The following is a 21,502-nucleotide window of genomic DNA, read 5'->3' on the forward strand; positions in this document are numbered from 1 at the left end:
TGTACGATTTTGAAAGAAAGGCAAGTTGAGTCCTAGGTACATTGGACCATATTTGATCACTGAGCGAGTCGGTGAGGTTGCTTACAGGCTTGAATTGCCTCCAGAGTTGTCCAAGGTACATGATGTGTTTCATGTTTCGATGCTTCAACATTACGTCTCAGATCCTTCACATGTGATTCCTCCTCAACCTTTGGAAATTAATCCGGATTTGACTGATGATGAGGAACCAGTGACTCTTTTGGATTGGAAGGATAAGGAACTAAGGAATAAGACCGTGCGTTTGGTGAAAGTATTATGGAGAAATCATTTAGTGGAAGAAGCCACTTGGGAGACAGAAGACCGGATGAGAGAAATGTATCCACGTCAATTTTATGATTATTAGCGAATGTATTGGTTGTCTGTAATTTCGAGGATGAAATTTTATAAGGTGGGTAGATTGTCACAGCCCGTCCCAAATTATTATTATCGATGATGTAAAATGACGGTTTTATCCTTAGACGTTGAACTTTGTAATGTGTGTGTGACATACTTTGGGGACTTAGATGTTATTTTGTGGTTGGTTGGTGACCCATGTGGAACATACACACACACACACACACACACTCTCCCTTTCTCTCTTCTCTCCCGTACTCTCTCACCTTCGAACTCACTCTCTCTCATTCCCTCACGTACGGACGAACAACAAAACTCACACTTCAAGCACGGATCGACGTCAAGAAGGTAAGATTTGAACTCCTTGCTTGTCCCTGAGTTCCTATATGCTATTTTTAGAACCTAAAAACCCAAAAAACCCCGAGAATTCTAACCTCCGATTTGAGGTACTATTCATGCAAACATAAAATCTTATGTTTTTTGGGATTTCAAGCTTATAGGTAGCTTAAGGAGGTCCTCATGAGGCTAGGAGTGGTTCGTTGGAAGAGTTTGGAGGTCGGAATAGCGAGAATGGCGAGTTGCAGGTTTGGCCGGAATATCGAGGAGTTTTCCGACGAATCTCGTGGGATTTAGGTCCTAAAAATGGTATGGGTTTGTTCTACTTGTTCTAAGCTTCATTTTGACATAAAATTCGTGAAATTTGGTTGAATATCGAGTGAGATATCAAGGTTTTAAGTTTTGCCCAGTTTCCGGCACCGTCAGAGTTCTGAGGTTAGGGGTGACAGAATATTCCGTCAACTTTGACGGAATATTCCAACGGTGTTAGTTAATTTTAACAGATTATGTTACTATTTAATGGAATATTCCTAACGGCGTTACTGTTGTCGTGGGTGTGCTAGGCACGTGCCCGCCCGTAGGTGGCACGTCTGGCCGTGCCTTGGCCGACGCGTGAGTGGTCGAAATTTTTTTCTAAAAATATGAGGATGTTCGTGGAGTTGTGTAGATCACGTAGGTATATTCAAACACCCCATTTGAGTATTGTATGAGAAGTTATTAGCTAGTTTTGTCTATATGCTTTAAATAACGTTTAAACAGTTAATTCGCATATAGCTGAGACTTATCCCGAGGACGAGCACAGTCAAGGGCAACTCGGGGGCTACGACCCTTCGACATGCCAGTGAGTGGGCTTTTGGTTTTCAGTATATATTTATATACTTGATATTTTCCCAGAAATGTGCGTTTAAATGAAAGTATGCCTTGAATGCCATGCATATAAATTTATATTTCGTATATAAGTTGAATTGATTGCATATATATACATGCTTGTGGTGATGTGGACGCTCAGGTAAGTACCAGGTGAGTTATGTTTGGTTATGAGAATTATTGTTTGATGGCATGTGATTGAATAACGTTGAGCTCATGAAACTGCACCTAGGTAATTGTTATTTAGCCTAAGATATGGCACATGCCTGTTATTAATGTCACCTCCCACACCATATGCTTAAATTGGATCCAATTTAGGTGCATAATCTTATCGTACAGACCATCATAGGTGGTTCTGACTCGTAGGTGACTAGCGATTTATCACCTAGCTATTATGAGAGAGTAGTATTGAGCATATTTCTATTACACCCAGTCCTGTCGAACATACTTTTTCATTGGTTTCGACTCGTGTGCAGTAGAGTGCTGTATAGGTCATTGTAGTGACTCCGGCTAGATTTGAATATTGAGCTATGAATGCAACCGTACAGACTTCTATAGGGGTTTCGACTAATATGTTATATATCCATGAATTTATTCTCACCTGAATTACTTACTCTGTGATATCTTGGTATGACATACTTATGATTATGATTGTGTGAAGCATGAGTTGAATTAATATATATATATATATATATATATATATATATATTTACGCATAAACTTATATTCTATTTGTAGGAAAATTATACATGTTTTACGACGAGGGGTTAGAACTGTTGATTAATGAAATGGTTTTGTAAAACATTCGTTTTTGCCCACTCACGGTTTCTGTTTTGCCCCCTCCAGGTTTTAGGTAAGCTTGTTGTTGTTGGGTATGAGGATTTCAGCGGTTCTAACATATCTAAATAATTGTAGGACATCTTATGGTATTGTATAATTAGTACTTGTCCTACTGGACTGCACCTAGACTTTCTATGCTCTGATTAGGAGTATTTACTTTTGTATTTCACTCCTAACACTTCCCGTTATTAGTGCACTTTATTAACTTTCGGTTTTTAATTATTCGTATATTTCTTATCTTATTTGCTTCCGCATTGTGCACATGGCTACGTCACACTCACGTGACGGTCAACATGCCTTGATCTCGGTCGGGGTGTGACATATATGTACTTATTTATTTTGATATAATGACTTAAAAGGAATGTAAAAATATTTGTCCATATCCTAACCCATATATATATATTGAATATAATGATGTATTGGGGCCATATGTATTTACCCTAAGCCACCCAATGAGTGTTGTATATACGAAACCAAACTTAAAATCTCTCACTTACAAATAAAAATATTTACCCTAAGCCACCCAATGAGTGTTGTATACACGAAACTAAACTTAAAACATTTAACTTACAAATAAAAATTAAGTAACATTACTAAACTATAGTGATAAATGGCAGGTGACAACATGCTGGTTTTAACATTTTGTTTTTTGTCAACATGCTAATTTTAATATTACAGATTAAGTCAATTAACATTTTGTGTTTTTAAAGAGATGTCAATACAGAATGAAAAATAGCTAGCATTACAATCATCTTAGTCGGACTAGTTTATTATATTTTTATCGTTACCATATTGATCAGGTTGATCCAAAACTCCTCATTATTTTGAGAAATTAGCTAAAATAATCATAAATTGAATTTCAGTTGTTGATGGTAACAAAATTAAATCTGGTGACATATTAATCAAATATTAAAAACTCAACATTTCAACAGTTTAAACTACCAGAGATGGTCCTGAGGTTGTAGATGAATTTTAGGCTCGTATTCCACACAACACATTTTATGTTTAATTCTTGCCGCTAGTGAATCACACGATAATGACCAGGGGGAGGCTGAAATGTCTCTGTGAGTATTTCCAGCCCTCGAAAGGGTGAACTAATGTAGTGAAGCCACTAGCTGCTCCCAATTTAAAAAAAAAAAAAAAAAAAACATTTCAACATTTAAAATTTGAAAAATAATCATTTTGATCAATTTCCCTATTTAAAAAAAAATTAAATCTACTTTGTGAATATTGAACCGGTGATCTTCAGCCTTATTTGTTCGCTTAAAAAAGAAAGGCACATGGGATGTATCCTCGGCCGTGTAGCCTGCTAGTTGTTACTAAAGAGTTGTCTATGCACGTAAAACAATAAGATGGCATTTTGCTAGACATATATTTGATATCAAAACTCTTTCCTCATAATTAATTTTGGCCAAATTGTGGACGTTGATCAATCTTCTGGATTCAGTTTTCCATCCTCTTTTGAATTTGCTGCCCCTCCCCATTTCTTTATCCTGTCTTCAGCTTTGGATGCCTGCATAAATTACATCAGTCTCTTTTAGCCAATAACTAAAAAGTGCAACTTCGACATGCTTTTTTGTGTATATCTCTCTTTCCACGTCACATATCACATGATTTCGAGAGATGAACAAAGAGAGTATATGCTATGTTGCACAGGAAATTGGAGTAAATTGAAACCCTTACCTCCTTGTTCCAGTTGGTTTTATAAACCATTATGAAAAGGACACAAGTCTGAAGGATTGTCCCTAACAACATTCCAATCCAAATGCCCTGAAAATAATCATCGTGTAAATGTTAATTTTTAACAATTGAAGTGCTAATAAAATCTCTGGATATAAAAACTGAAACCAACGTAACATTGAGAGGTGGGATTATGAGAACTTACCCGAACACCCCAATCAAGCTTGTAACCGAAAATTAGGCCCAAGGGCACCCCAATGACATAGTAACAAGTTACGTTCACATAAGCTACTGCAGCCTGCCATCCTGCTCCAATTGCAACCCCAGAAAGAACTGGTTGAATGTTGTTAATCACAATGCAGGTTGCCAGCAATGGTGTAAGCTGCTTCACAAGAGCTTTAACCTCCGAATCGCTTGAGAACAAGGCTGGATATTTGTCCCGGCTGATGATGAGGATGAGCGAGAGGATAGCGCCGATCAAAAAGGAAGTTATTACCGCTACTACTAGTGAGAACTTTGCTGTTCTTGGGTGAGCTGCTCCTAGTTCATTTGACACTCTCACACTACAAAATGTTTGATTTAATTAAGACAGACATTTTTGTGTGTTCTAAAGTTTGTGGACTTTGATATGAATTAAAAGCTGACCTTATTGCTGCGTTCATGCCCATAGCTACCATGACCGTCCATCCCAGTATGTTCATGCTGCAAATTCAACAATACATATAAGTCACTTAATACTACAGTCTAATGATATTCCTTTTCACTTGTAAGTTTAAAAACAATATCGTTTGTTCAAAAACAATACATATATAAAACTAGTCAATTAAATCCAGTTTTTCATAAGAAGAAGAAGAAAATAATTTATAACTTCCATATTGATAATATTCAAAAGCTGTATTATGAGCTCGTTTGAAAGTGCTTTTAAAATGACTGAGAGCGCTTATGGTGAAATTGATTTTGAGTTCCAAAAACACTTTAAAGTGTTTTTTAGAAAAAGTATCAGATATGTGATTCTTACGAAAATCACTTAAATACTTTTACAAAATTCGCTTGGATTTTTACTACAAATTGGTTTCTAAAACATTTTCACCAAAAACACTTTCTATTACTTTAAAAACACTTCAAAATGAACTCCATGTTGAACAAATTAAGGACATTAAATAATGGGAGACTTTGGATGCGGTCCCTAACTATGAATATTCTTTGACTAAAACCTTGTTGATTTTCAATTTTTTATCTAAGTCCCTGAAATTAATGTGATAATTTATTTCTATGTACGTTACTATATTTTTTAAATTAAAAATTGAAATTTATATTTGTTTATATTAATGAGATTTTAAATAAAAAAACATAATTTGTGGGATTAAAAATATTAAAATATAAATATACTATTGTGTGTGTGTGTGTGTAAACATGGGTACGTTCATCAAAATTAACCAAAAAATTATTGTATCAAAACATGAGTACATTCTTCAAAATCACAAAAAAAAAAAAAAAATATTAGGCTTAATAATATTAGTAAATTTCTTCGATTAAACTTAACATGGATACATTCTCAAATCAAAGAAAAAAGAATGTACCCATATAAGTTTAAAAATGGATTAGAAAAAAATTGAATAGATTTTATATATAAAAAAGTGGTACATTTTACATATAACAAATTGGTATATTTAAGAATGAGTACATTTTAAGATTAAAAATTTGAAAAAATTTACATGAATTGGTACATATAATTAGCATGGGTACATTTAGAAAAAATAAAAATGGGTACAAATACAAATAAAACTTTAAAAAATATGGGCATAAAAAGAAATTAATATATGGGTACAAATTAAAACTAAAAAGAAAATTGGTACAAATTAAAAATGGGTACAAACTAAAAATAAAAATAAAAATATATGATAAAAAATTTAACTATAAATATAAATATACTAATTGTAACATTTTTAACATTAAATGAATATATTTAGAAATAAAAAATATTTTATTATTGAAATAATTAATAATGTTATTAATACCAAGGACCTTGATCAAAAATTGAAAAGGAATAAGGTTTTAATCAATGGAGTAGCAAAAGTAAGGATGAGAACCTAATTTCTCCTTAAATAATTTTTACTACAAGCGATATTTTTACTTTAAATTAGAATAAAGAAAAAAAGAGAGAATTTCAACACGATACGCTAGAATGAAGAGGATGAACAATCTAAATTAGAAAATAGAGATAATTAAGTGTACGTAGAATAAATAATAAGGAAAACTAATGAAAATGGCTTGAAAACTTTGAGTTTTAACAATAAGGACAAAATAAAGGGTAAACTAAATAGTACCAAAATTGACTTTTTAGTGTAAAACATATGATTTTTTGTTAAAGTGAACAATATCAGAAGTTTTTCGTTAAAGTTCCTTAAATAATAAGGCTCCTCAGTGTTTAAATATAGGGTAAATTACATAATACCCCCTCAGGTTTGAGGTATATTACAACATTATACAACATCTTTAAAATATTTCACTTTCATACCTCACCTACTATTTTATTTCAATATAGTACCTTCGTTACATTTTCCATTCATTGATCCGTTAAGAGCTGATGTGGATGCCACTTGTGTGCCATGTGGAAAATAAATAATTTTTTATTTTTTATTTAAAAAAAATCTGAATCTTCTCAAAAAAAAAAAAAAAAAAAAAAACTAAAAAACACGGAACCCCATCTTACCTGCAACCCCTCCTCACCCCTCTTCTCACTCCCGAACCGAGCCTCCCAACCACCTCCCTCTTCTCCACTCTCTTCACCTAATCCCTCGTTATCATGTTCGCATCCCAACGTAATTTTGTTAATCGAGCCTGAGAGCTGGCTGTAGGTGGAAGATCCGATCGAGTTGAAAACCGGGTCAGATTGCTGGTAGCAATAGGAGCAGGGGCCGGATTGGAGCCAGTTGGCATCACTGCCGGTGTCAAGCACCATGTAGAACGACTTCGCCGGAGTCTCGACGTAGATTCGGGAGAAGTACTCGCCGCTTCCCTGGCTAACGCTTGAGACGATGGGGGTGGATAGGTCATGGGGTTGGATATTGGCTTGTATGGGCTCAAGATCCCCTTTTTTATCCCCAAGAGTGCCAGCTGGAGCTTGGTGTGGAGCGAGTTAAATCGGGTCGAGTCGCGGCCGAGTCTGATGAGGGTGAGAGATTTGTAGTCCTTGTGCTGGGAATTGAAAAGGGTGTCGCGTGGGTGGAACTAGAAGGAGAAGGCGGAGGAGTTCAGGGGTTGGGATTCTTGGGATTGGGATTCCAGCGGTTGGAGGGACTCCGGGTCGAAGGAGGGGAGGTGAAGAGAGTGGAGGAGAAAGAGGTGGTTGCTCGGCTCGGGAGAGAAAAGAAAGGTGGGGTGGGTTATGCGTTTTTCAGTTTATTTTTTTATTTTTTATTTTTTATAGAAGATTCAAGTTTTTTTTTTAAATTAAAAAAATTATTATTTTTGCCACGTGGTACAAATGTGACAGCCACGTCAACTCTTAACGGACCAATGGATGTAAAATGTAATGGAGGTACTATATTGAAATAAAATAGTAGCTGAGGTATGAAAGTAAAACATTTTAAAAATGTTGTATGAAGTTGTAATAAACTTCAAACTTGATGATGTATTATGTAATTTACCCTTAAATCTAAGTAATGCAAGCTTCTAATACCATATTTGTCAAAGGACTTATGATGACTAGAAACATGACATTAAAGGAGAAAAGTGATTTGACTGAAGAAAAAAAGACAAAAGTGCTTTTCAAAATATGCTATAAGAACTGTTATTGACATCTTAAAATTTTTATTTTACATTCTTCATAAATGTATATTTAAAAAAAAATATAAAAAATTTGGTGCACAATGAGAAATTTAAACTGTTAATAATAATTTCCTATGCTAAAACATTAAAATTGACAGAAAGAAGCTTTTCCATTTCGTGAGTCCAAAAGTATGAAAAAAAAGCAAAAATGATTTTATCTTTTCTTTACCAAAATGGAATAAAATATTGGTAATCATAAAAAGTTATATATATATATATATATATATATATATATATATATATATATATATAAGGCCCCTTATGCAAAGGGATCTTTATTTTTTTTCAAAAAATGGAGACTTAGTGTAGGGCCCACTTTACATCAAATTTCAACGATCCGAACCGTCTAGTTTGTAAGTCTCGATTCATAGATTATTCTTGCAAAAATTCAATTCAATCCAAAATCATTTGTCTATTTAATTATCAAGATAAAATTTCATTGTTTCTTATATAATAAACTATTCGTTAATTTTGTCTTAAATATTTCCAATTTGGCTAATATTTGCAAGGATGATCTATAAGGTGCAACTTGAAAAATAGATGGTTCGGATTGTTAAAATTCGATGTCATGTGGACCTCACAACTAATCCCCATTTTTATGAAAAATGAAGGTTCCCTTCCCTTCCCTTAAAGGCTTCATATATATATATATATATATCTATTGTTATTAGTACTTCAAAAATCTCATCAGCCATTCCAAACTTTCTATAATTAAGGTGATGGTTTCATAATCATATCATTTCTTTGTTTAATTAATTTATAGATTTCATGTTTTTTTTTTTTTAACAAACGATATTATCTACATTAAAGGCGTGAGGGAACGGGCTAAACCTCATAATGGGTTAGCAATAATATGGTTCAAATTCGCCTTTGGCGATAATCAAACTTAAGACCTCTCACTTACCAGTGAAAAGAAATACCACTAGACCGTAGTACTGAGTGGCAAAATTCATGTTTAATATGAAGTGTGGTCTATGCTAAAAAAGAAAAAAAAAGTGTGGTCCAATTCCTTATTTGTTAGGTTAGATGTTAGATTAGGAAACCGGCGGAGTTCAAACTCATGCCGTGGTGCAAGAGCAATACTCTTCTCTATTACTGTGATAGAGGGCAGGTTGCTCCGTGAGACATTTTTTCACACGCTTAGAAGATGAATTAGGCTTGACAATGTCTCCAAAATATACCTACATATTAAAATGTAATCAGCAGAGATGAAGAGATTAAGTACTCACCATATGGATAGGCCATCCACAGAAACTTCTGCATTCTTGAGATACCCAGCAAAGAGAATCAGTGCCATGAAGTACCATACTTCCAAACTGCACAAGATTTATAAAATAAAATAAAATGAGCTTGTTCTGGAAATTCGTTTGATCATTTGGGTTCTCTATTAAACCAATAGATATAATATAAAATTCCAATTAAACAGAATCTATAATATTATAAATAGTTGTTATTCGCACTCCACAAAACTAATTTAGAACTTGTTTGATAATTTCTTTATTAAGTTTTTAAAATTTGACTTGATTTCAATTTTTCGTAGTTACCAATCTATAAAAGTTACCAAAAATAAAAAACTTTTTTTATTAGCACTCCACAAAATGTTGAATGCATCATACTTTAAAATTTAATATTAAATGACTTATGTACCTTATTATGTAATGACAATTTCGACTTTATTAGGGTTTTTTTTAAAATAAGAAATTTCTGAAAACACCCTAAATCACTTTTAATGTATTATTTACCTTTTTCAATTATCAAAACCCCTCACCCTCTATTGTTGAACAAAACCATAACCAAGCTATGTGCATTGTTTAAGCTATATGCGTTATTTATTCCCTGATTTTGATTTCAAAGGGAATTAGTCCCAAATATTTGCTTGTGATTTCCCAAGAAACTATACTACCCAAGCCTTATTATTGATTGATTTAAGCCTAATATTTATTTACAATTCCCCGAAAATCATATTACCTAAATGCTTCTCTCTCAGGAACTTCTCTAATAATATGCATTTTTTTTTCTTTGTGCTATCAAGTTTAACCTCTAACCATATAACAATCCTTCGGTCCTTTTAGTAATTGATGATTCACTATTTTCAATGGTGAATTACTGCAATATAACTCATTCAATTTAATGGTGAATTACTGCAATAACCCATTCCATTCAATTGGCGCCTCTCAAGTGTCTATTTTCTTCTCTCCACATCAAGCACGGGGGATGTTAGGGTTTTTCCCTTAAAAAAAAGATTTGAAGAATGTGGGATGTAGAGGAAATGTAAGATGTATGTTTAGAATGTGAGGTGTGAAGATATTGTGAGGAAGTATATGGGGTGTACTATGTTAATTTTTAATTAAAAAAATAAATATAGAATGTATTAAGTATGTAAAATTTATTTAACAATATACAAGTGTTAATGTAATAAGACAAATAAAATAGCTATTAAACGGCCACTAGTACTACGGTTTAGTGGTATTCCTCCTCACTGATTAGTGAGAGGTCTTATGTTCAACTCTCGCCAAAGGTGACACCCCCTCCCCTTAGTGTAGATAATATCGATTTGTTCAAAAAAAAAAAGCTATTAAACGAGCCTAAATTAGTTAAGTTTGCAAGTGTAGCGTGGCGTGAGCTACTTGTTAGCAAAAGCTAAAAAGCATAAGACTAGGTAGTATAAGGGCTGGTTTGGTATTGCTGTGCTTTGAAAAAAAGCTGTTGTGAGAATAAGCGGCTGTGCTGTGAAAATAAGCAGCTGTGAAATAAATCAGCAAAGTGTTTGGTAAACTTTTTTGTAAAAGTGCTTTTGGAAAAAAAAAAGCAGTCTGATAGTGGGTCTTTTCATTAAAGGAGCACTGTAGCTCCATGTGCTTTGAAAAAAAGCCATTTTTCCAAAGCTGCAAATAGCAGCTTCAACTTTTTCCTTTGATTTCAGCTTATTCTCACAGCAGCTTCCAAAATAAGCCTTTTTTTTCTGTTTACCAAACACCTAAAACCCTCACAGTTTTTTTTCATGGGTGCTTTTTTTTAAGCACCTCACTCCCAAACCACCCCTAAATCATATGTTAGGTAGCAAAAGGCAGATGATTAGAAGAAAAGGAATTATAAATCATATTAAAGAATAAAGGCACAAAGCTTTCCGCCGATCCGACCTATGTTTTTCTATATCTACAGATAAAGGCACGACTGTGCTTATTAGTTACTGTTATTTGTCAAGTTGTTTTTCTACTTGTATTGAAAGATGAGAGCATTTTGCTTGTTTAATATTCTAGTTTATAGGATGTTAGTTTTTTTTATCCATACATCATGAGTTATAAATTTTATCATAACTTAAATTATTGTAATAGTTTCAAACTTTAGTTATTCTTCTAATAATAGTAAATGTTAAATAAATAAATAAATAAAAGAAGAGATCATTTTCAGTATGTACTTTGATTTATCTTCGTGTCCCAATCTTTCATTTGTCATGACCTAAAGGTATAGTTGCATGTAAAAGTTGTAAAGTTGAATCCACTACTATAAATTTGACATGTGTACGAAGCAATGATATGTTTTTCGCTGTGGATTGTTTGGTAGAGCCATTTTTGGATATTTATAATATGGTATAATTTTCATTCACTCTTGTTATATCACGTAAAATAGTACATTATGTGTTTTGTGTTTCCAATACTTATAAACATTTTTTTGTGGTATTATCATTTTGTTCATGTTATTGTACTTTGTTTATTTACTAAGACTACCATAAGTTTGCAACACATTGGCTATATCATCCATATTATTGTAAGAATAATGCTAGGGAGATCAAAAATTTAAAATAAATTTACAAACCAAATGATATGTCACTAATAAGAAATAAACACGTTAATCAATATTTGAGTAATAATTCAATCATCATAAACCATATCATTTCATTTGTAAAATTTGGTATTAAAATTATTCTCCCTAATATTACTCATTAAGTAATTGAATTAGAAGTAATACGTGTCAATGTGACCACAGAAAGCTACTTATTGTAGCATTTACAAATTTTATTTAATTATTTCAATAAAAGAATTCAAAGGGATAGAAAAGAAAACAGATAAAGATGGGTGGAGGGGGTTTTAATTACCAGAGCATGACTGCGGAAGCGAGAGACAACTTAACAAAAGCCCAAAGATTCTGAAACGCCTTCCATGAGAATCCAACCCAAGCTTGACCACATGTCCCAGAAAATATATAACCCAGCTGAGCTAAAACAATGAGCCACCAGGACGCGTTGAGCACGACGGCGGCACCCACCAGTCCCCACCCGACCTTCAACATCAAAAGCCAGCTGAACAACGTATGCAGGACCAAAACCACCACTGATATCACCGCCATGACCATCATCTTGCTCTGCGACTGCAAGAACTTGGCTATAGGGAAATTCATGGCGTACGCGAACAACTGCGGTATCATCCATATCGCGAACACTCCTGCCGCCTTCGATATGTCGGCGGTCTGCCCTATCGCTTTGAGAAGTTGCTGAGCGAAGATGTAGAGAAAGGAGAGGAGTACGGCAGTGGAGTTGAGGATCACCCACGACCTCTGCATGTAGATTCCTAACATGTCCAGCTGCCCTGCTCCAACTGCTTGCCCACATAGCGTCTCGAGAGCACTCCCCATTCCAAGCTTCACACGTATCAATTACTATGTGAGATTCAAACTCAGGACATCTTTGTCACAGTTCTTGTATTGAGCGTACAGCGTGGAGCAGAGTCCACATATGGATATTCATATTTATATTTGACTGAAGGGTATGGGAGAGGAGGAGATATACGTACCATAACGCCGAAGGAGAAGCCGGCGATGACAGAGTTTTCAATGGAGACGGCAGCAAGGTCTAAGGTACCGAATTGGCCGGCGAAGACTTGAGTGATTGCGCCGAGGGAATACTGGCATAAGGAGGTGAAGATGGCGGGGCCGGCGAGAAACCATAGCTTTTTGGCTTCTTTGAAGAACTCGCGGAAGAAGTCGCGGACGCTGACGATGGGAGAGATGTCGTCGGCATCGGGAGTGAAGGAGGCGGTGGAAGTAAAAGAAGGGTGTGCCGGCGGAGGGAGGGACTCTAGGTGGTCGTGCAGGTGCTGACGATGATCAAACTCGTCTGTCGGCGGCAGAAGCGGCTGCTTGTTTTCCGCCATATATTAAAGAGAGGGAGAGAGTTTGCGATTGCGTTTGCGTAGGTGTCGAGAAATTTACAACTGAAACGTGCGTGTGGAAGCCAAGTGTGGAAAAGGCGTCTGCATCCAGTGGTACATATATGCTCAGCGGTCCATTTTGTAGTTTCATTTAGTACTATAATAATAAACAAAATGTTTTTGTCGTCGGGGAAAAAATACACTTGACGAGGTAAAGTCGCGTTTTGATTCCAAAGTTTGCACTGTAAATCGGCACCTAAATGTCAATGGCACACCTTAGTAATAATTTGTCAAATTAATTATAATTACTTATTGGCCATCTTTGTTTCTTCCTGCATTTAACGAGTTAAATAGGTATTAACAAAAGCTGGCTAATCATTAATTCTAATTCCAAACACAACCATATAACATTGCTATTTATTCAAATTATCACATATGTGCATGGCTTGTGTTCTAAAAAAAAATTATAAAATGAAGTGTTAGGGAGATCATTTTAGGCCATATTAGTAGAGCACATGATGGGGCGGTTGATGTTGATTTTCTTTTTTAGTGATTTAAAAAGAAGAAATATAACTATCAACTGGCACATTATGTGGTCATACATGATCTAAAAAGAAAATATCCCTAACATTACTCTATTAAAAAATTTCTGGCATTTAAGAATATCTTTTTAAAATGGAAAGTTCCATACGTAATTTATGACGAATCAGCCACAAGGAAACCTAGTTGAGCTGCATAAATGGGATGTCAACAAATGTATTCAGAACTCTATCCCAAGAACACAAACTAGATATTTTACTCATGTTTTTCATATCCATCTGATTAATACTTGCGTTGCGTCTCCCTATAAGTTATAAGTACAATGCGAACTTTCGGAAATATTGCAGGCTATGCCCAATCCAGGAGCATGGGTTCGCAACCAAACGGACAAATAGCATTATAAATGCGTGATCATAGTACGTGTATGGTTGTGATCATCATGCCCTTTGTTTGGTATACCTCACATTCTTCCTTTTTCTCAGTGAGGAAGGGAAGACACACTTCCAGTAAAAGATAAATTATTACAGTTCAGTCAAGTTTTCTATGTATTACCCATGCAGTAAAATAATTAGCATATTTGACCATAAATTAAGGAGATATAAAAAATGACCTTGTCGGAAGAATATTTGCTTGCACGAAGAAGTGATATACATAGATATTATTAATTTTGTTAGAGCTGACAACATGCGGCAGCAGTACTCGTATTGAAATCTACACCAATTTTGGCATTGCTGACTTCATTTTTTGGGATGTTCAGGCGATGATGATATATACGTCCAAGAAGATAAGTGTCGATCCACGTACATATATATTGTAGATGTAAATTTTCTTTTTTTTGATCTTGGACAAAATTGTACCTATAAAACAACTAACACTTTTGGTTAAGGCCAAAAGCCTCATATGCCCACGATGAATGGAGAGGCTTTGGCTGAAGAACCTCCAATGCCAAAGTTAGAATTTAGAGAGAAAAGTGTTTAGAGAGTTTTTAGGAGTTTTGCAAGAGTATTGGAACTAGGTTTTTAGAGAAAATGGGGCTCAATATATAGAGCATGGCTGGTCCCCTTTGGAGAAAAGGTGGCCGGCCCTTTGGGGTATTTTTGTGTGAGATGGGTGATTTAATTGGCAATTAATGGATTAATTAGGTAATAAATCCATTAATTAGCCAATTAACTCAATTTATATGGAATGTTTTGAAGGTTATGAAATAAATACCTTATGGAGAATATAGGATGAGGATGGATGAAATAATTTTGAATTTGTTAGCTATTTTGGGCACTTTTGGCTTGATTGAAGAATGATTGTCCACTGCTCGCACGTAAGAAATCTGATGTGCCTCGAGGGTAATTTTGTCCTTTTTACCAAATATCCACGTGTCGCCTTGTGATTATTTTTGGCTCCACAAATGCTTCCACACCTGCTGGGCTGCTTGCTTGTAGGAAAGGGCAGCAGGTGTAGAGATCTTCTTGTTCTAGGAAACTTAGGATTGCTTCCTATTTTGATATAGATTCTCTCTTTAATAGGAAATTAGATCCTTCTAGGAAAGGAAAATAAATTTCTCTCAAAGCCTATTTAAGTCCATCTTAAGTGGGTTATTAAATCAACTTTGGAGAGCGATTTATTCTACCCTACAAAAGAGAGAGAGAGCTTAGAGGATATTTGTTCCCCCTCCTCTAGCAATTTTCTACATCTTGCTCGTGCAAAGGATTGTCTTTCGTTACTTTCTTTGTCTTGCCGTACTGAGGTAAGAAAAGATTAATTTTCCTTGTCCTCTTCTTGGATAGTGCTGTTGCGGGGCAGCCGTCGGGGTGGTGTGGCATGTCGGCTGGCAGGGGCCACGAGTCGGCTCGACATGGGCTAATGAGGTGTTGTGGTAGGGATCATTGCTTGAGCTGCTTGGCTTGGCTAGAGCCAAAGGTAGCTTGCATGGTTGGGGTCGCAGATTGAGGCGCTGGGGCATAGTGCTAGGTGAGCCGCATGCCTTATGTCCTTTGGGTTCTTGGACCTGACAAAGGCCATGCCGGTGATTAAAAGAGATGTGGAGGTCGTGGGCCTCATGGGCTGCTAGAATGATGGGCATGCAGGCCTCCTGCCTACTGGTTTGAGAGAAAAAATGAGGGAAAAGCCAATATGGGTTGAGCTCCCCTGTTGAGTATCGTGAATTGTGTTAGCTGCTTAGTTCTTTTCGCTAGGAGAAAGGTGGGCTGCTCCCGAGAGAGAAGGTAAAGAGGATCGAGGCAGATGTATTAGCTCGTCTAAACGCTGTCGTGAAGCCTATTAAGAATGAAGGTGGAAAGAAGAAATCTTCCCCGCCTGCTGCCTAGAGTTCTGTGATTGACATGACTTCTTCCAATGGGAAAAAAAATGAGGGGCTGCTAGATCTGACCATGTGGCGCCTGCCATGTCGAGAATGGCATGTACGATTGTTGATAGTATTGCTCAGTGTAGAAGTCTTGTCATGTCCCCAGTGCCGAAGTCTATGCTAAGACGTCCGTTTGAAGCAAAGTCTGGTTCTTCTTCGGAAAGGTTTGTTATTATGAAGAGCAATAAGGTGGACTCTGCTACTAACGTGGTGCTAAGGCCCACTCATTCTGCTGCTGAGATTGATTCGCCTGTTGGGAATGAGGAGATTGCTCGCGTAGGCAGCTGTAAGAAATCCATTAAGCCTGCTTCTAAGGAGGCTCTGCTTAAAGACATGGATGCTTGTGCCAAGTTTGGTGATGGCATTTAGAAAGGTTTGTTTGCCCAAGTTCCTTTGCGAAGCATACGACCTAATATAAAACGACTGCGTTGTTTGCTTTAATGCAGATATAGCAAGGTTGCCAAGGAGGTGGCGAAGACTATGGCAGCTGAAGCTATTCCTCGACTGAAGAGATCAAGAGGTTGGATTCTGAGCTCGTTGTTTTAAAGGGGTCTAATATTTCTGCCTCCACTTCTCTGCAGCTTGAAACTGTTCGCCAAGATATTGTTGACTTGAAGACTAAGCTTGACGCGATCCAAGTTAAGTATGAAAGTGTAGAGAATGAGATTGGATGTTACATACCTCAGATTCAAGATCTTGAGTTTGCAGTTTCTGAGCTTCGTTTCACTGTTTATGCAAAGGATGAAGAGTTGATTGCTTCTTATAATCAAGTGATCCACTTCAAGAGAATCGTTGATAGGCTTGAAGCCAAAGTGTTGGAACTTTAAGGTGTACTGAAGATCAACGAAAGTCTGAAGAAGGAAGTGAATGAGTTGCAACGCGTCCGTGTTGGTCTGCTCGAGGAGGATGAGCAGCTGAAAGATGAGAAAGATGCGCTCGAGGTTTCGAGACCTTCTCTATTTCTCCGAAAGACTTGCTTGCTTTTACTTTTGAGGCTTCCATTGGTTAAGTAGTTGGAAAAGTTGGTGCCCAGGTTGGGGCAGCCGGGTGTGAAACGCTGGATGATGCCACTGCTAAGAGCGTCGTGGTTGCTGAAGGTGTGGCGACCGAGTAGTCGTAGGATGTTCAAGTTGCTGAAATGTAGTCTTCTATGTAGCCTTTAGGATTTTCTTTGTTTTTCCTTATAGCTCTTGTTTTGCTTGAACTCCTTCAGCCTTTGCTAGTTGTTTATAAGCATGCTCCATTCGCTTTTCTTCATCTTCATTTCTTTTGTTTATGCCTTAACCTCTAGACTTTATATACCAGTGGCAAACGTGCTACTTTTCTATAAGTAGACAGGCCCGCGTAGCCTATGCAGTCGTAGGTGTTGGTGTAGAACTTTGAAAAGTTGTTAGCCATAGGGTTGGCAGCCGGATGCCTTTACTTACAAAAGTAGACAAGTCTGTGTAACCACTAGGCAGTTAACCTTGGCTTTCTCCAATTCCGTAGGTTGCGTAACAAGTATCACAACACTTTAGGACTTGGTGTAGGTTGTTCTGCACTTGGCAGAGGTGAAGCTTATCGACTATGTAGCATGTTGGCAGTGGATAAAGCTTCGTATATGCACGCTAGCTTGTTTAACCTTTTACAAGAATGTGCGGTTGTATAAGTCTAGCATGGTTTTACTGCTCAAAGGGCAAGTCGTAGGTAGTTTTCCGGAAACCATAGGCTACCTTAGTGCACTTGATAGCAGCTTTAGGGTTCCAGGACAGCCGTATGTAGAGCATATTGCGTAATGTGCCCTCTCTGTCTCTAGGGCCCGGTTCCTCGCGGATTAGGCTAAGAGACCCAAAACCCTTCAATTAGCTAAGCCTTGAAAAAGACCATTATGGCTACTTCTAGGAATCTCTGTGCAAGCTATAGTGCATATAGTTATACTAGAGCAGCCAGGCTCATCCACGTCTGGATATTCGGATTGTAGAGTTTATCCACCCGTCTTGGAGAGCTGACCTATGTGGGTGTCGGAGAATTGGTTTACCCTCTCGCACTAGAGAGTAATTAGTTTACTTTTTCGCACTGGAGAGCAATTAGTTTACCATCTCGCACTAGAGAGCATGGTTGGTCCTTCGGGCGACGCAATTCCTGCGATGAGTCCCTAAGAATGGCACAATATTCTTTTGAAGTGCAAAAGTGATCAATTGTTGTAAACATGCAGCCGAGCCAAGTTGTGATTACTTCTAAATTCCTCATTGAAAAACGAGTTAAACGAATGAGAATTTAGTTGTAAGGTAGGAACTGCATAACAACTGGATAGTCCTTGGCTTGTGAGGTGGTGCCCGTCGAGCTGCTTGAGTTTTCAGGCTTTGATGTAGTGGAAGGTCATACATGGTACCTCCTCAGATTATAGGCTCTTCACTGCTTTTCGATCTTTTTATCGTTTCATGGTGGCGATGGTGTAATTACTCTTGCAGCCTACTCTACTAATCTTGTACAGATCTTCCCATATGAGATCCATCTTTTTGAAACCTTCTCTGTAGGTAATGATGAATGTTTTTCTTAAGACTAGATCTTCAGGTTGGAACTGCCGGATCTTAGCCCTTTTTTTATAGTTGGAAATGAGTTGTTGCAGGTAGACTACGATGCAGGTGATGGTCTGATCGCGCTTATCCTCTACCAGATCTAAGCTTGTGGCCATCTCCTTAGTGTTCTGCTCAATGCTTAGTAGTAGAGTGGTGATACTAGGCTTGATGACATTGGGATGAATAATTGCTTGAGCCAAATGCCAAAGAGAAATGAGTATCACCGGTTGCTCGTCTTTTAATGATGCGATATGCCCATAGAGATCTGGGGAGTTCGTCTAGCCATTTTCCCTTCTTGTTGGTGAGGGATTTCTTGAGGCAATTAAGGATCATCTTGTTGGATGTTTCGACCTGCCACTACCTTGAGGATATCTTGGCATAGATATGTGCTGCTTGATGTCATACTTTTGGAAAAACTTCGCCACATCTTGGCCCACCATTGCCTTGAGGATATTTTGTCGATGACGATGGACTGAGGGATGCCAAATTAACAAATGATGTTCCTCCATATGAAGTGCTCTATGTCCTTCTGAGTCATGGTCGTCTTGGGTTCTTCTTCTACCCAATTGGTGAAGTAGTCGATTACCACGATCATCATGCATCTACCCCTAGTAGCATGCGACATAGGTTCTACCAGGTTGATTGCCCATTGCATGAACGGCTAAGGACTCGTCTGCGGATGTAACTCGCTGGCAGACAGTGCTGGTATCGGCTTGTAGCGTTGGCAACAGTCGTACTTTTGTACTAGCTTCTTAGCGTCTTGGTACATGATAGGCCAATAGTAGCCTGCATTAAAAGCCTTCTGTGCTAAAGATCAACTTCCGGAGTGATTTCCATAAACGCATTCGTGGATTGAGCTTAAAACTTTTAAGTCATCGGGAGGCACTGGGTAGCGGAGATGTGGTCAAGTGTAGGATTTTCAGATGAGAATGCCGTTCCACATGTAGTAGCGTGTTGCCTTGATTTGGAGCTTCCTAGTCCAATCTTTTCGTGGGGAATGTGCCATTGACCAGGTAGTCTACGATGGAATCTTGTCAGTTTGGAGTTGTACTAACCTGTGACACATTGGCTGCTAGCTTCACCCCTATGCTTAGCTCGTATAGATACTCCATCGGAATAGAGCGTTTGAGCTGATGGTCAAGGGTGGAGCCTAGGCCGGCTGGTGCATCCACGCGAGCGTTGTCTGCTTGTGGAACTTGAGTGAATGTGTAAGTCTGAAACGCCTCAAGCAATTTGGCTAGTGATTAGCTGTGAATCAGAATGAATTGCGAGCTTTTTCACTGCCACGTCTTTTGCCATTCGAAAGCTTGCTAGTAAGGTCTCGTATTTTGATTCGTTGTTGGATACTTTGAAACCTAGGCATTGAACCGTCTGGATGACAAGGATTACGTCTACTCTTGAACCTTTATAATTGGATGCACTGTGGACATGCAAATGCCAGAAGTCTTCATCGGGTGGAGCATGCGTGGCTAGGGCACGCTCGGCTACCTCCGGGGAGTCGTTAGGCCACTCTGTTGCGTCATAAATGCATGGTAGAGAGCCATGGAGCTGGGGCCATGTTACACGCAGCAGGAGATGCTCAACTGCTGGTATTAAACCACTCTAGAGTTGAATTATGGAGCAAGGGTCGGCTGGGATCATGTGACACGTTGCAGGAAGTGGTGCTGAACTGCCGATACATGTTGCTCTATGTAGAATCTTTTGGGGCGACAAAGACAAAACTTACTTTCGAGTGTGTCCTTCCAATGTTTGTCTGCCCTTGGCGTGTCTTTTGGGCCGAGTTATTGCATTCGTCAGGGTCTTACGCCTTTATCATCGCGTGTCTGGATTGGGCAGAATAGTACGTCATGAGGATGACTACATACGTTTGAAGGCAAAACTTGAGCTTCCGGGTTATAACAATTATCGCCAAAGTTAGCTTTTTAATTTTTAATAGCATCGAGGAAAGCTTTTGAATTGTAGAATACAGGTAGTCGGGCCCTCAGCTCTTTTCGCATGATGGTAGAGCTTATTGATGCTTTAGATACCGTCAAACATGCGAATAAGTCATCCGCTGCTTCCAGTTTGGATAGTAAGAAGGTGATGTCGAGTACTTCTTCAAGTTCTTGAATGTGCATTGGCGAGCCTCGTCCCAAAGTGCATGCTTCCCTGCCAAAGCGAAAGAGTCTGCCAAAGTTAGATCTTCTTTCATGATCAATTTTCCGAATAACAGGTGGTTTGCTGAAAGTTCTTTTTAGAATGCTGCTCTAGCTATCGAGTCGTTGCATCCGACTATCTTTGCCTTCTCTGCTTTGAACCTCCTCACATAGTCGCAAAACGACTCATTTGGGTTCTTCTTGACGTTGAACAAATGGTCGGACTTCTTTTTTATTGAGCAATATGATGAATATTCTTTGGTGAAAACCAAAGAAAGTTCGTCGAAACTCTGGATGGATTGTGGCGACAGGGTGTATAACCAATATTACGTCTCGCCTTGTAGAGTAGTGGTGAATATCTTGCACATGAGATCATCGTTGTTTTGATAGAGGATCATTGTGCTTCGATAGTGCTTTAAGTGTCTCATCGGGTCTTCATCCCTTTTGAAAGATGTGAAATATGGCATGCTGAACTCCCGTGGAGACTCTGCATGCTCGATCTAGTCCGTGAAGGGTGATCTGCTTATGTTGGTCATGTTCCGTCATAGTGCCTCGTCGGTGACCTCATTGCGTTGGAAATTACGCAATCGCTTAGTCAAGAGTCTCTCTACTTCTTCCTTAATTTACCTTTGTTGGGTAGCAGAGCTCTCGGCTGCCCCTAGTCGTGACTTGCTGGTCTAGGCTGCTCTTTCATATGTTTGGCTCGTCTATGCGTGGATGTGGTGCGTGTGGTGTGTTCCTAGCAGTCGAGCGAGTTCTTCGCAGGCTGCCTGTTGAACTTAGGCTGGATTGAGTGACTGATTCTCTCCGTCTGTTGTGTTGCCTACTCCGATGTGA

The 21,502-nt window shown here is 37.9% G+C and overlaps 1 protein-coding gene across 1 annotated transcript; it reads right to left on the reverse strand.

The window, feature by feature from the left end:
• Positions 1–3,553: 3,553 nt before the first annotated feature.
• Positions 3,554–13,188, reverse strand: LOC126597604 (protein DETOXIFICATION 29-like). Its single transcript, XM_050264400.1, has 7 exons — positions 12,717–13,188; positions 12,023–12,564; positions 9,156–9,242; positions 4,741–4,797; positions 4,301–4,658; positions 4,099–4,185; positions 3,554–3,928 (listed from the first exon to the last, which is right to left on the reverse strand). The coding sequence occupies exons 1-7, from the start codon at positions 13,074–13,076 to the stop codon at positions 3,845–3,847; spliced, it is 1,575 nt and encodes a 524-aa protein (XP_050120357.1). The 5' UTR covers positions 13,077–13,188; the 3' UTR covers positions 3,554–3,844.
• Positions 13,189–21,502: the final 8,314 nt, after the last annotated feature.

The sequence above is a fragment of the Malus sylvestris genome, chromosome 13, assembly GCF_916048215.2.
Source record: "Malus sylvestris chromosome 13, drMalSylv7.2, whole genome shotgun sequence".
NCBI classification, from domain to species: Eukaryota; Viridiplantae; Streptophyta; class Magnoliopsida; order Rosales; family Rosaceae; genus Malus; species Malus sylvestris.